We start from the raw sequence: 12,309 nt of genomic DNA, 5'->3' as shown, positions 1-12,309 counted from the left end.
GAGATTCCAACCGAGTCCTGTGCGCGGTACAGGTAGGATATATCTGATTCACAAACAAATATAGCACTATTTACAGACTGACATTGAATGCATCACTTTCTTTAGAGAGCTATTATTGATATTTATGTTTACTTATGTAGCTGCAGACTGCTGTTTTTCCTGAACATCATTCAGATTGACTGCAGGCCACAAAGCAGACGTTATCACGTCAGGGAGCTGATAGGAAGAGCGACCACATGTTTGATGTTTGCACATTCGACACAGATAGATAAGCCTGAGCTGACGCCTCATCGGCTCACATATCCGTTGGCTAGTTGTAGCTGTTGACAAACATCAGCGCCTCACTGAAGGGCACAGCCACTTCTGGAGGGGCTTTTAATCATCCCATGTGGGTGGGGTACTCAGACGTACAGCTACAAATCAAAGCAAAGAGCAAATTTGAACTCTTGTTAGGGTTACAGAGGTTGCCCTGGTTTGACCTTTTCAGTAGGCTAATTTTACTTGCTTGTAATCTCACCCCTCATTGCCCCCCTCGCCTCACTGCACCCTCGGTACGCCGTGTTCCCGATCCGAGGCGACTCCCCAGCAGAGATGACCGAAAGGTTAGATATTGGAAAGTTCTTTTCGGGGTGCATGAGCAGAAAATGAGCTCCGAGTCTTAATGACGCTCATCGGCATGAACACCGAACACTCCCACGCAAGTTAAAGAGGCGCTCGAAAGCTCATTTATAGGTTAAGATCCAATCGCAGAATCCAAATGAAACACACAAATGCAGTCACTGTGCTTTTTTTAGAGAAAATAAACAGAAGGTCCTTGTTTCATTCCCTTCTGCTTCCCCAGTGGTGAAAAACAAGGGGGTTTATGTAGCCCCATGAAAAGAATGGGTAATGAGAGCTGTGGACAAAGTAGTTCTCTTGGCAAATGGGAGGGAAACTTGGGAGTTTTTTTTAGTTTGAGAGTTCAGTGTGGAAAAGTTAGCTTTGGACTAAGAAAGGAAAGGAAGTCAGCAGTGTAACACCCACGCATGAGTGGGTTTATAATCTGGAGGGGGCTGTTGTTTATATACTGCAGAGTCATTGCTATAAGCTCCACACTTTTTATACTTCAATCTTCATTTCTATTTATGTTTTTGGCAAATGAAAGAAGTTACTTTTAGGACACTTTTACGCAAAGTTTTTCAGCGTTTAGCTAATTTATTTGAGATTTTTCTCAACGTTTTCTGTTTTTGCAGGTACAATGCCATCACAGGGGAATGGCATCAAGACCAGATTCACATCAAAATGGGTTCACAGGTAAAAAAATGTAAAAATGTATCAAACTAACAGCTCCTTACCTGATGCCTGATAGTTCCTCTGTTTGATTTCTTTCAGCCGTTTGGAAAGGGGGCCATGAGGGAGTGCTTCAGATCGTACGTTTTAGTATTATTTTCTATATCTCACAACAAAATATGGCTCATTTCTGCACAATAATGACAACGCATGCATAATAAATCAAATTTTCGATTCAATTTTTGCATTTTTCAGTGTTTCAACACTTTCAATGTTTACATTTCTGATAAAAATAGATTTTGGGAAGATGTCTGCAAGCTTTTTTCTTTTTGCGTTTTTTGTAAACAAAATTCCCTTCCCAAAAAATGGCTGAAAAACAACAGATGAGGACAGAAATAACTTGTAACTTGAACATGCCTAAACATATCTTGTCCTAAAATAGGAATGGGCTCTGTGGTGTACGTGCGTGTACTGTACGTGCCTGGATTCGGAGCATATTTGTTCTGTGAACAGTAGATCACATCCTAAGTCACTCCCATCTGATGTTGCAACTTAGAAAAAGCACACCTCAGATCTTTATTTCAGTTAAAGTTTTTGTATATTCAAATTTCAGGAAATGGGATTTTTTTTTTAAATGTTGACATCTTTCTCCCTGCAGGAAGAAGTTGTCAAATTTTTCTCACAGCAGCAACTGGAAGTCGGCGTCCAACTATGTGGCGAAGCGCTACATGGAGGAGGTGGACAGGGACGTGTACTTTGAGGACGTCAGGCTGCAGATGGAGGCCAAACTCTGGGGAGAGGAGTACAATCGACACAGACCTCCCAAACAGGTAGAGGAGAAGCATTCACGCTGATGTGTGTGGGAGAAATCAACTTTAAATGAGTGTTTTTTGGAAATGTTGTTGCATGAAATATATATTTATATTTTTAAGTATAAATCACAAGCAAAGGGAAAACTAAGTTGCCAATATATCAGTTATTATGGCCCAAATCTTAACCGATTGATGCCTATTGATGGAAATATGCATCAGCCCCAAATTAATTTGAGATCTACTTAAAAGCAAAAACAAAAACAAAAAAAAATAGAAATTAATTCATTTTTTGTTATGAAGATGTTGTATTATAACAGCTGAAAAGTTGTAAAAGAAAGTACAAAAGAAAGTAGGATCACCATAAAGTGAATGAAAAACCTGATTGTAACTTAAAAAAAGAAAAAATCAAAAGCAGTTTTAAAAAGTACATTGAACATTTAAAAAAAAGGTAAATTTAAAAAATATATATTTTTAACTTGAAAGAAAAATTGAAATTTTGAAATATTTGAAACATTAAATAAACTTTAAACCTAAAATTGTAACAAAATGAAGAAAAAAAATAAATAAAACAGTTGCTGTTTTGTATTTTCAACTTTTGTTTTTTGCTTTCAGTTCTCAATTTACATTCAGAATTTTCTCTTTCGATATTACATAGGGCGGAGCTTTGAGCCCATTGGCTATCGGACAAGATTGACAACGGATGACAGAGGTTATGTTGATTTCAGCTCCAAAACATCCCTCCTCTGTTGTTTTTAGCTTTGGGCGAGCATTGTCATTAACATTACAGTCTCATTTCACGCTCTAAAACAGGAGTCTGCAACCTTTCACAGCAAAAGAGCCATTTGGGCTTGTTTTCTACTGATCAGAGCCACAAAGTCCTATTTTGATACTTAATACAATACATTTTTTTAATAATAAATATTAATTATGCTTCTTTTGTGGCATGATTAAAAACAGAAATATAAAATCAGTTTCTCAATTATTTTTGATGTTTGACAGAAGCTCATTTGATTTCCTTTCAAAATAAAAGACGCCTGGTGCCAGTTTATACATTTCTGTCATAGAAATGTATAAACTAAATTTAACCTATATAAAGTAAAAAAAATGATAATTTAGTAACCCTTAATTGACAAAATGTTGTATTATTTCATTTTTCTTTACCCCTAGAGCCACTATGGAGCGGTAAAAGAGCCACAAGCGGCTCCAGAGCCGCAGGTTGCAGAGCCCTGCTCTAAACTGAGTTGATAACATAAAACAGGAAACCTCAAAGCCTGATTTTGTCCAAACTATTGTGTGTTTGCTCACCTTTTCGGCGTATCCCTTCAGCACAGGTGGTTTGACAGAGATTATTTATGCTGGACGCCCTTTCTCACACATTTTTTTAATCTGGGCTGGGGATCGCCACTTGTGACTGAATAGATAGGCAGTAGCATGATGGGACTTGCCCAAAGACCCACACTGGATGATGCTTATCACACCCCTAGATCTGTAGGAAAGTAAAAAGACAGAAAAGAAAAGCATTTTTGCTGTAAATCCTGTAAAACAGGTAAGATAGTTTGACGTTTTTTCTTTGCCACGAACATAAGGTCAAAAAGATCATGAATTCTGATCAACATAATTGCATTTAATTGTTGGCTGCTTATTATCAGCTGTCACTTTTGAGGTGTGGAATGTAAAGAAGAAAATGTTCTTTTTTTTAGGAACATCTTGAATCAGTCAGATTTTGTGTTCATAATAACCAAACTAAAGATCATTTTATTGTTTCAAATGAATGTCCCAACCTTTTAGCAAACACCACCTACAGATTGTATACCTTTTTATTTATATTTTTAGGTTGACATCATGCAGATGTGTGTGGTGGAGATGACGAACAGACCCGGTAAACCTCTGTTCCACCTCGAGCATTACATCGAGGGCAAGTACATCAAATACAACTCCAACTCTGGCTTTGTCAGGGACGACAACATCAGACTCACTCCACAGGTGAGCAGCTGTCTCCTGCTGCGTTTGCACTCAGTTTACATCACTTTAAAATAAATATATATATATTTTTCCATCGGTCAGGCTTTCAGTCACTTCACCTTTGAGCGTTCGGGCCACCAGCTGATCGTGGTGGACATCCAGGGAGTGGGAGATCTGTACACGGATCCTCAGGTCCACACCGAGAAGGGGACTGACTTCGGAGATGGAAATCTAGGTATCTGTTTGGGAAAACTGCTGTTCAACTCTAGTGGGTCATAAACTGGGATCTAAGAACACCTGTGTTCCAGGTGTGCGGGGCATGGCTCTGTTCTTCCACTCCCACATGTGCAACAAGATCTGCAAGAGCATGGGCCTGACCCCGTTCGACCTTTCCCCGCCCGAGACGTCCCAGCTGGACGGCACCAACAAACTTCTTGTAATTTAAGCCGTTTTAGAACTCAGTGTGAGAAAAATGTTTTCTGTAGTTTGTTAATTCTCTTTCTTCTTTATTTTTTTGCTTCAGAAGAGCGCGCAGACGGTGCTGAGGGGCTGCGAGGAGCAGTGTGGCTCGCCGAGAGTTCGGACTTGGTCGGCCAGCCGGGCGCCGCCGCTCTTCTCTCGCCTGTCCGAGACCTCATCAGCCGACGAGAGCATGAGTGACGCAGAGTCCATCCCCTGCTCACCCCTTAATCCTCCCTTCACAACAGTCGGATCTCTGGGTGAGTCACTGTCTGATTTGGCGTTAGCAGCTTCCACGCACATCCAAATGAGAATAAATAACTGTATTAATGTGTTTTCCAGGCTTATCTTTTACTGGCATGAATGAACACGAAAGATTCTACACTAACAATCAAGGGGAGCACAAGGTGAGTTCTAACTGACCTGGAAAGATATGATTTTAGCTGATGTTAAAAAAAAAAACATTTTTTAAAGCACAAGATTCACAGCACTGAACTCAATGAGGTGCAAAATGAAACAAATTTCCTGGCAGAACAAACGTGTAGCTGCCACTTCATGCAGAAATGATTCATATTCTCACAGATATTAACTAAACATGTACGGTCATGCTAGATTAAGGAGTGTTTTTGCATTTGGGCACGTCTCTATTTATAAAAGGTGTCTTAATGTAGCTTATGGTTTTATTTTAGTATCAGTGATGATGTTTGATTTGAATGTTTTTGTCTAAATACTGGAGCTAAGTAATGGTTTTCTACTCTAACTTTAAAGTAGCAAATTATCTTGTAAATTTAAATGTAACAACCAAAGCAAAATCCTGCTCCAACATTTGTATCTATTGTAAAAGTGTTCCCAGTGGTCGTTTAATTATTGTGCAGTTTTTAGCCAAAATCAAAAAAAATCCTATGTTGTTTTTTTATGACATATTTTCTGCAGAGCTCATCAGAAATTCCCCATTTATGGTGGAAGTTAATTTCCCTTTAACCTTTTGTTCACATTCTATCCTGCTAACTTATAGCACCTCACAAGTTAGAGCTAACATTGGCAAAAACAGAAACTGCGATCAACATCGGAGCTTTGCAGCCGTCAGATTTGAGACAGATGGCAGCTTGGAAAAGGAAAATAATTCGGAAAAAGGAAATTTGACTCAATTATCACAGTTGCTGCGTCACAAATGTTTTCAAACTGCAGGTTTTCATCTACTCCAATGCATTTTTAATAAAGAAATACTCAGAAATGCAGTTTTAATCTCAAATTATTTTATATCTGTCCCCCATCACAAAGAGAAATGGTAAAAACACCAAAAAAACACAACTTTCATTGTCTGATCCTACAGTGTCATTTGCTTGATGCAATATTCTAAATCATGATAGTTGCTATGATGTACTGCCCGGTACGTAGTCTCTTGTTTGCATTGCTTTTCCTGTTCAAACAAAGGGGTTATGACAGTTCAACCCGTGTCGAGCTCACAGAGATCCATTTGTTTACAATCCTCCAACAAGCAGTTCTTGCACAACACGGCTATGTACAGGTCCTCTGCTAATCTGTTGCAATGCGGCGATCACATGAGGTCAGCACAACAATGTGTGCGTTCACGAGAGCTGCAGACAAAGCTCTCAGCCACCAGCAGCACAATTAGTCCTCCCAAAACAAGCGTGTTGTCTGCTGTGACTTTTGTCTCCTCCTGAGCCACAAAACTTCTGGTAAAATGTTATGTAGTGAGAGTTTTAATCTACTTTTGTGGGTGTTTTTTATTATTATTATTTTCCTTTCAAAGCATAAAGCTGTTTTTGAGGTTTTAAACATAAAAGAAAATTTCCAAACAAGCACAATTCTTTTTCATGTGGCCTTCACACTGTAGCATTTGTGTTTAAATTTTGGACAGTGCCACCAAGTGGCGGAAGATGGTAACAACAAGTGCCTCTGCAGATGTTACATTTTTTAGAATTTACTAGCTTAGTTTTCTGTTTATCTGAACAGCTAGTTAGTGAAAATGTGGATGCAACAGGAGAAATTAAGAAATAGTTGCTTCTAGTACTTTGTTTTTTACAGGTTCTCAGTTGGGATTTCATGTTTCGTTTCTGCAGGACTCAGAAAGCGGAGGAGACAGCGGCTATCCCAGCGAGAGGAGGAGCGAGCCAGACTCCAGCGACCACATGGATGGGGTAAACACCCTTCTTTTTTTAATCAAAAGCTGAACTAATGTGGGGTTTTACTGGTTACAGCTAAGTGGTATTTTTAGTTTATTTGAAAGGCCAAGATTTATTTTTAAAGAATTAATAAAATATGTTACGTTTTATTCCATTTACTTAAACTTTGTCCAGATTCTTAACTCATATCAGCTTTCAGGGAAGGACATTTTTGTGATGCATGTTATATTGTCATAGGTGCACCAACGTAACCACAGACCTTACTCAGAGTCGGATGAGGACAGTATCAGACGGGTAAACAAATGTTTAGATCCCTCCTCTCTCCTCATTCATAATCACCTTCCTTTTTTCCACTCATCACCTCCTCAAACCTCTAGTCTCACATTTCTTCTAACATAGCTCCCCATCTTTTTGTTTTCTCCTCACCAGAGGAAGATGGTAGCTCCTCCAAGAGTCTCCGCAAACTTTAGCTCATACAGTCCCATCAGTGAAGCGGTGATTATTTGCACGGAGGCTTTTAAAAGCTTTTGCAAGCAGCTCTGTGCCATTTTTGCTCCTCTCAAGCTCTACGTTTGCTGAAAAAATCCATCAAGATGTGCACAAGTTTGAATTTGCTGCTGCTTTCATGTCAGCTTTTGTCGATCTGCCGCTGAGTTTGTTAAAAAATATATTTAAATTTTTACTGGATCAGAAAAATATTTGGAACTGAAACACAATCTACCTCCAATTTAACAAATGTTCCATCTCTAATAACAGCTTTGTGTGTTTTTTGTGCTTCTCACAACTTCATGTCACGAGTGTTTGTCATCTATCTGTGAGATCTCCAGCTGGATGGGTGTGTTCCACAACGGGATGCAGTTATCTGCTGACTAAAAAGGGTGATAACATTTTATTTTTTCATCTTTTTCTCCAACTGTTCTCACGCCAGCTGACGGAGGAGAAGTGGAGCTTCTTCCATTCATCTCGCTCTCATGTCCACCGCCCGTCCTGTGTGGCGACAGAAGTGGAGCGCCTCAACACTCTGCTGCAGAAGAAGATCGGACAGTCAATTCTGGGAAAGGTGGGAGAAAAAAATCCATGTAGTCTATTAACTTTGATAAAAAAAATATGATAAAAGATTAAACTTGTTCTTTACATTTACATCTAAATTAAGTTAAAAGTTATGTTCATTGGAGCTTTTTATAGCAAGAAAAGGCCAGAAAATGCGTCAAAATTTTAAAATATATTTTAAAACAATGTGAAATTTCTAGTAAAAATGTTATATTGGGGTTAAATATCTATATATTTTTAAATATGTTATTTTTTTCTATGTATTCATTATTTTTACAGTTATTTAGAATAGTTTTGTATGACCAGATGCTACTTTTATCACTATTTTGATTACATTAAATGCCACAACAAAAAGATAATATTATCCTGTAATGCATCTTGGAATAGAGACATTTAAAAAACATGCAACAGTAGGTCAGTATTGATAGAATAAAGTGTAAACAACAGCATCAACTGGAAATACAAAAATAGTAAAAGAGAAAAAACTTAACATGTAGACATTGGAAACGTTTACAAAAGATTTTTAACCTGGAGGCAAATGTCTAAAAATGTGCACATTTACAGCAAACTCACTAAATTTAACTTAATGGAAAAAAAAAATTAAAAAAAAAATGTTAAAGCTAAAATATAGGAAGGAATTAAATAAAAAAATTAAGCTATTAATGCAGAAACACATCAAACATAAATAAAAAATAGGATTTTTAAAAAATCCTATTATTAAATTATTTCTTTAATAGCTGATCTAGTTCTCATCGGGACATTTGTAAGACCAAAATGTATTTTTAAAAGAGATTTATTATTATTTAAAGAAAAAATAATATATAAAAAAATACAAATTCAGTTTATTGTATCTATCTTTTCCTTAAACAAAAGTATCAATAACATAAACCAAATTTATGTTCTTTCTGTTAGATATTATATTTTTGTATATTTTACAATTGTGTTTTCCAGTGCTATGCAGTTCTGTTTATAGGATAAATGATACAAAAAACACTCAAATCCAGCTGTCAAAGTTAGTGTTTTGATAAAATCGTTCAGGAAATCTTGTGACCTTTCTCTCTTTTGCTCTCAGGTCCATCTGGCATTGGTCCGGTACCATGAAGCAGGACGCTTCTGCGAGAAAGACGAGCAGTGGGATGAGAGGTCCGCCATGTTCCACCTGGAGAGAGCCGCGCTGTGTGGCGAGCTGGAGGCCATCGTAGCTTTAGGACAGTGCTACCTGCAGCTGCCGCATCACATACTGCCTGACATGGAGGTGGAGGTAAGCCGCTGGGAATTTGGATTTTGGCCTCCTGTCATGGGTTGGAGCTCTGACGTGTTTGGTTTGTTTGTTGGCAGGACAACGCGGGAAACCGGATGAAAGGTTTCAAGTATCTGCTGCAGGCAGCTGAGGCTGGAGACAGGTCCTCCATGATCATCGTGGCCAGAGCCTTTGATAGTGGAGTCAATCTGTCGGCTGACAGGTCAGGCTCAGCACTCAAGAAGAGTTCTGTGAGGCTACGTTCACACTGGGAATATGATTCGTGTTCAAACAAAAATTATTAATCTCTTCCCATGATCAATTTTAAAACAGTTGGCACTTCCGTGAATTAAAAGGGACGCCACCCGTATATCGCTACCAGATCCGGTTGAGTGGTCAAAGTTTGATCCGGTTTAACTTTCAACCCTTGATCATAAACTTAAGTGTTTTCTATGTAAAACCCAAAAACGGTTGTCGAAACTTGCATAGCGATGCATGAATGGGAGTGTTTTGAATGAGAAAGCCCAAAACACATCTTTACCCACGTTTATAAAAACTTTTACTAGTAAGTTGTTGCTTGAGTGCCTGTCTCTGAGAGCGGTGGGAACTAGGGGTAAAGGGAAAAACAGATTCTTCAATATATTACGATATTTAATTTGGCGATACTTGTATTGATCTAAAATGCTGACAAGATAATATTTAATTAACTATGAGTAATCATAGTTCTTACTTTTCTTTTCCGTTTAACCTCCGACCACTAGTTGGCAGCACAGCACACTGAGCCTCTTTGAGGAGCTCTACACCCCGACTAAAACAACACTAACCATTTAAAAGTAACGGAGAAGCTACATTTAACAATGTTGGAAATTAACAGAACTTTATTTCCTCTATTGCACTTTCATTATGTTTTTTTTTTTATACTGAAAAATATTTTACTGTGGAAATCAGATATATTTTTCCTTTAAGAACAAACATTTCTTATAGTACCAAAAGAAAAGCATCATGAATTTGTTCGGGTAAAAGCATCTTGCAATGCTTAACGTTGTGATCATTAAATAAAATGAATGTTACAATTTTATTACCATGACAGGCATATTAATATTCAGGTAAATATTTTTTAAGTCATACTCTTAAAAAAAAAAAAAAAAAGTGACAATTTATTCTGGTACAGTCTTGGGATATTTCCCGATACGTATTGTGAGATGTGTATCGCAGTACATATTGTATCTTTCCAATACACACCCGAGTATGAATGTAGCTTTACAGAAGTGGTGAAACACTGCCCTCTGGTGGTGATGTAGTCTGTAGTATGTTTCATTATTTTGATACTTTTGATACACATTTTTATAATGTTTTTTTCTGCATTGTTTCAAACAAACTTAGAATTTGTTTGTTTTCTGCAGAAAACAAGACTGGGCCGAAGCGATTCACTGGTATGAACATGCGCTGAACATGACGGACTATGACGAAGGCGGGGAGTTCGACGGCACGCAGGATGAGCCGCGATACCTGCTGCTGGCCAGGGAGGCGGAGATGTACCAGAAGGGAGGCCACAACCTGGACGCAGACCCACAGAGGGCAGGTCTGAGTCCGGACTTCAAACAGTTATTGGAAGAAATACCTTTACATTAAAATTTAATTGAACTTTATTCTGTCGCTGAAAACCTCCACTAATCTTTAGGTCACTCATGAATCTTGTGTCTCTGCAGGTGACCTGTTCACAGAGGCTGCTGAAGCTGCCATGGCCGCTATGAAAGGCCGTCTGGCCAACCAGTACTACATGAAGGCTGAAGAGGCCTGGGCAGAAGTTGAGGAGTAATTCCTTAATTTAAAGAAGTGGGAATGTTTTCTGTTTTGACTGTTTGTCGATTTTTTAAAATTAAATTTAGTTTAATGCTTGAATGATTTGGGATAATCTATTTTTATGGCAGAATGTTTGCCGGATTGGGTGTGTGAATGTGTGCGGTTGATGCTGATGATCATTTTGTCGGTTTAAATGTGAAACTAATCATCCTGACCTCTTTTCCTTCTCATTTCCTGTCTTTGGTTAATTTAAATTAATGCGGTTGTGTAAAATAAAGAGTTTATTTTAAAGAAAATGGAACAAAGAAAACTGTTTACTTATTTTCTTTCAGAAACGTTTATGCATTTATGTCTGAAAGATGTGTGTACAATATATGTAAAAGAATTGAAAATAAAGTTTGCATTGGTTTATATGAGACACGCTCACTTTGTGATCATTCCCTTCGTTTGTAGAAGAAAACCACATTGGAATTTTATATACAGAGGTTGGAATAGCAAATCATCTGCCTTTCATCTGATCTTCTATGCATCCGCCTGAGTCAAACCGACCACCCTGATGTCCTCCTTCATTACATCAATGACTCTTCTGTTTTGTTCTTCCTCTGGGACTCTTTCCTGGAAGCTCCAACCTCCAAAACCTTCCCAAACCATCTCAATTTGGCTTCCCTGTGTTTATTTCCAAAACATCTACATGTGTTTTTCCTCTGATGGAACATCAATCCTAGTTATTCCCAAAGAGGACCTCAACATCTTCATTTCTACCACCTCCAGCTCTACTTCCTGCCCTCTCTGCAGGTGTCTACAGTGTTTCATTCTCGCTGACACTCTTTTATCAGACATCACACCTGAAACCATCCTCCACCTGTTCCAACCTGCTTGTAAACACCACTTCTTCCCTCCAACACTCCATTGCTCTAGACCAGAGGTGGGAAAACTTTTTGGCTTGTGGAGCCCAAAGAGTTTTTGGGCCAGACAAGAAGCAAATGCTGGAAATGTTTTGGTAAGGAACATCACATGAGAAAGAAACAACATGAAATCTGGAAAAATACAGGCTTTTTTTGTTTGAAAAACTGTGTTTTTGTTCCTATTTTAGTGCCAATTCCACAAATTAGTTGATGTCTTTAAAGGAAAAACACATTTAGAAAAACACTGTGTTGTGTTGGAATGATAGGAAAAATGACTCAAAAAACACATGAACATGAGAAATACAATAAATCTTCCAACACAATATGAATTCCAAATAACTTTCTGCACCTAAACACTAGTCAGTTTATTTGTAGATCACCATCTGTAGTTTACGTTTCTTCTGTTATCCTCGGGTCCCGCATCAGAAAGGAAAACCGCCATGTACGCAAGAAAAAGTTTGGGGATCCTTGCTCTGCACAGATAACTAACCATCATTCCTCTCCTTTCCTTAGTAAACCTCCATACTCTTCCACCTGCTCCCCTCTCTCACTACAGATTACAGTGTCATCTGCAAACATCACAATCCACAGAGATACCTGTCACTATGTCTATCACCAAAGAAAAGGAACTCAAACCTCCACTTGTCACACAAAAGCACATG

General features: G+C 38.3%; 1 protein-coding gene across 5 annotated transcripts in view; it reads left to right on the top strand.

Moving 5' to 3' along the window:
- The window catches only part of eef2k (eukaryotic elongation factor 2 kinase), a 13,139-nt gene extending 1,979 nt beyond the window's left edge, over nt 1–11,160 (top strand). For 2 of the 5 annotated variants that reach the window (XM_024285203.2, XM_024285200.2), the window contains 17 exons: nt 1–32; nt 1,233–1,293; nt 1,372–1,409; nt 1,928–2,099; nt 3,915–4,064; nt 4,146–4,278; nt 4,352–4,479; nt 4,567–4,762; nt 4,845–4,909; nt 6,587–6,664; nt 6,887–6,943; nt 7,079–7,144; nt 7,578–7,709; nt 8,772–8,960; nt 9,038–9,162; nt 10,343–10,521; nt 10,649–11,160. The exon at nt 1–32 is cut by the window's left edge and continues 69 nt beyond it. In XM_024285203.2, the coding sequence (XP_024140971.1) occupies nt 1–32; nt 1,233–1,293; nt 1,372–1,409; nt 1,928–2,099; nt 3,915–4,064; nt 4,146–4,278; nt 4,352–4,479; nt 4,567–4,762; nt 4,845–4,909; nt 6,587–6,664; nt 6,887–6,943; nt 7,079–7,144; nt 7,578–7,709; nt 8,772–8,960; nt 9,038–9,162; nt 10,343–10,521; nt 10,649–10,758 (1,911 nt within the window). In that variant the 3' untranslated portion in view covers nt 10,759–11,160. The remainder of the gene's footprint in view (nt 33–1,232; nt 1,294–1,371; nt 1,410–1,927; nt 2,100–3,914; nt 4,065–4,145; nt 4,279–4,351; nt 4,480–4,566; nt 4,763–4,844; nt 4,910–6,586; nt 6,665–6,886; nt 6,944–7,078; nt 7,145–7,577; nt 7,710–8,771; nt 8,961–9,037; nt 9,163–10,342; nt 10,522–10,648) is intronic. The other 3 variants (XM_024285201.2, XM_024285204.2, XM_036217066.1) reach the window with 3 other exon arrangements.
- The last annotated feature ends 1,149 nt before the right edge of the window (nt 11,161–12,309 follow it).

Source organism: Oryzias melastigma, linkage group LG19 (genome assembly GCF_002922805.2).
Source record: "Oryzias melastigma strain HK-1 linkage group LG19, ASM292280v2, whole genome shotgun sequence".
Taxonomy (NCBI): Eukaryota; Metazoa; Chordata; class Actinopteri; order Beloniformes; family Adrianichthyidae; genus Oryzias; species Oryzias melastigma.
Note: the sequence above shows the minus strand (reverse complement) of the source record. Positions and strands in the feature narration are given on the sequence as shown.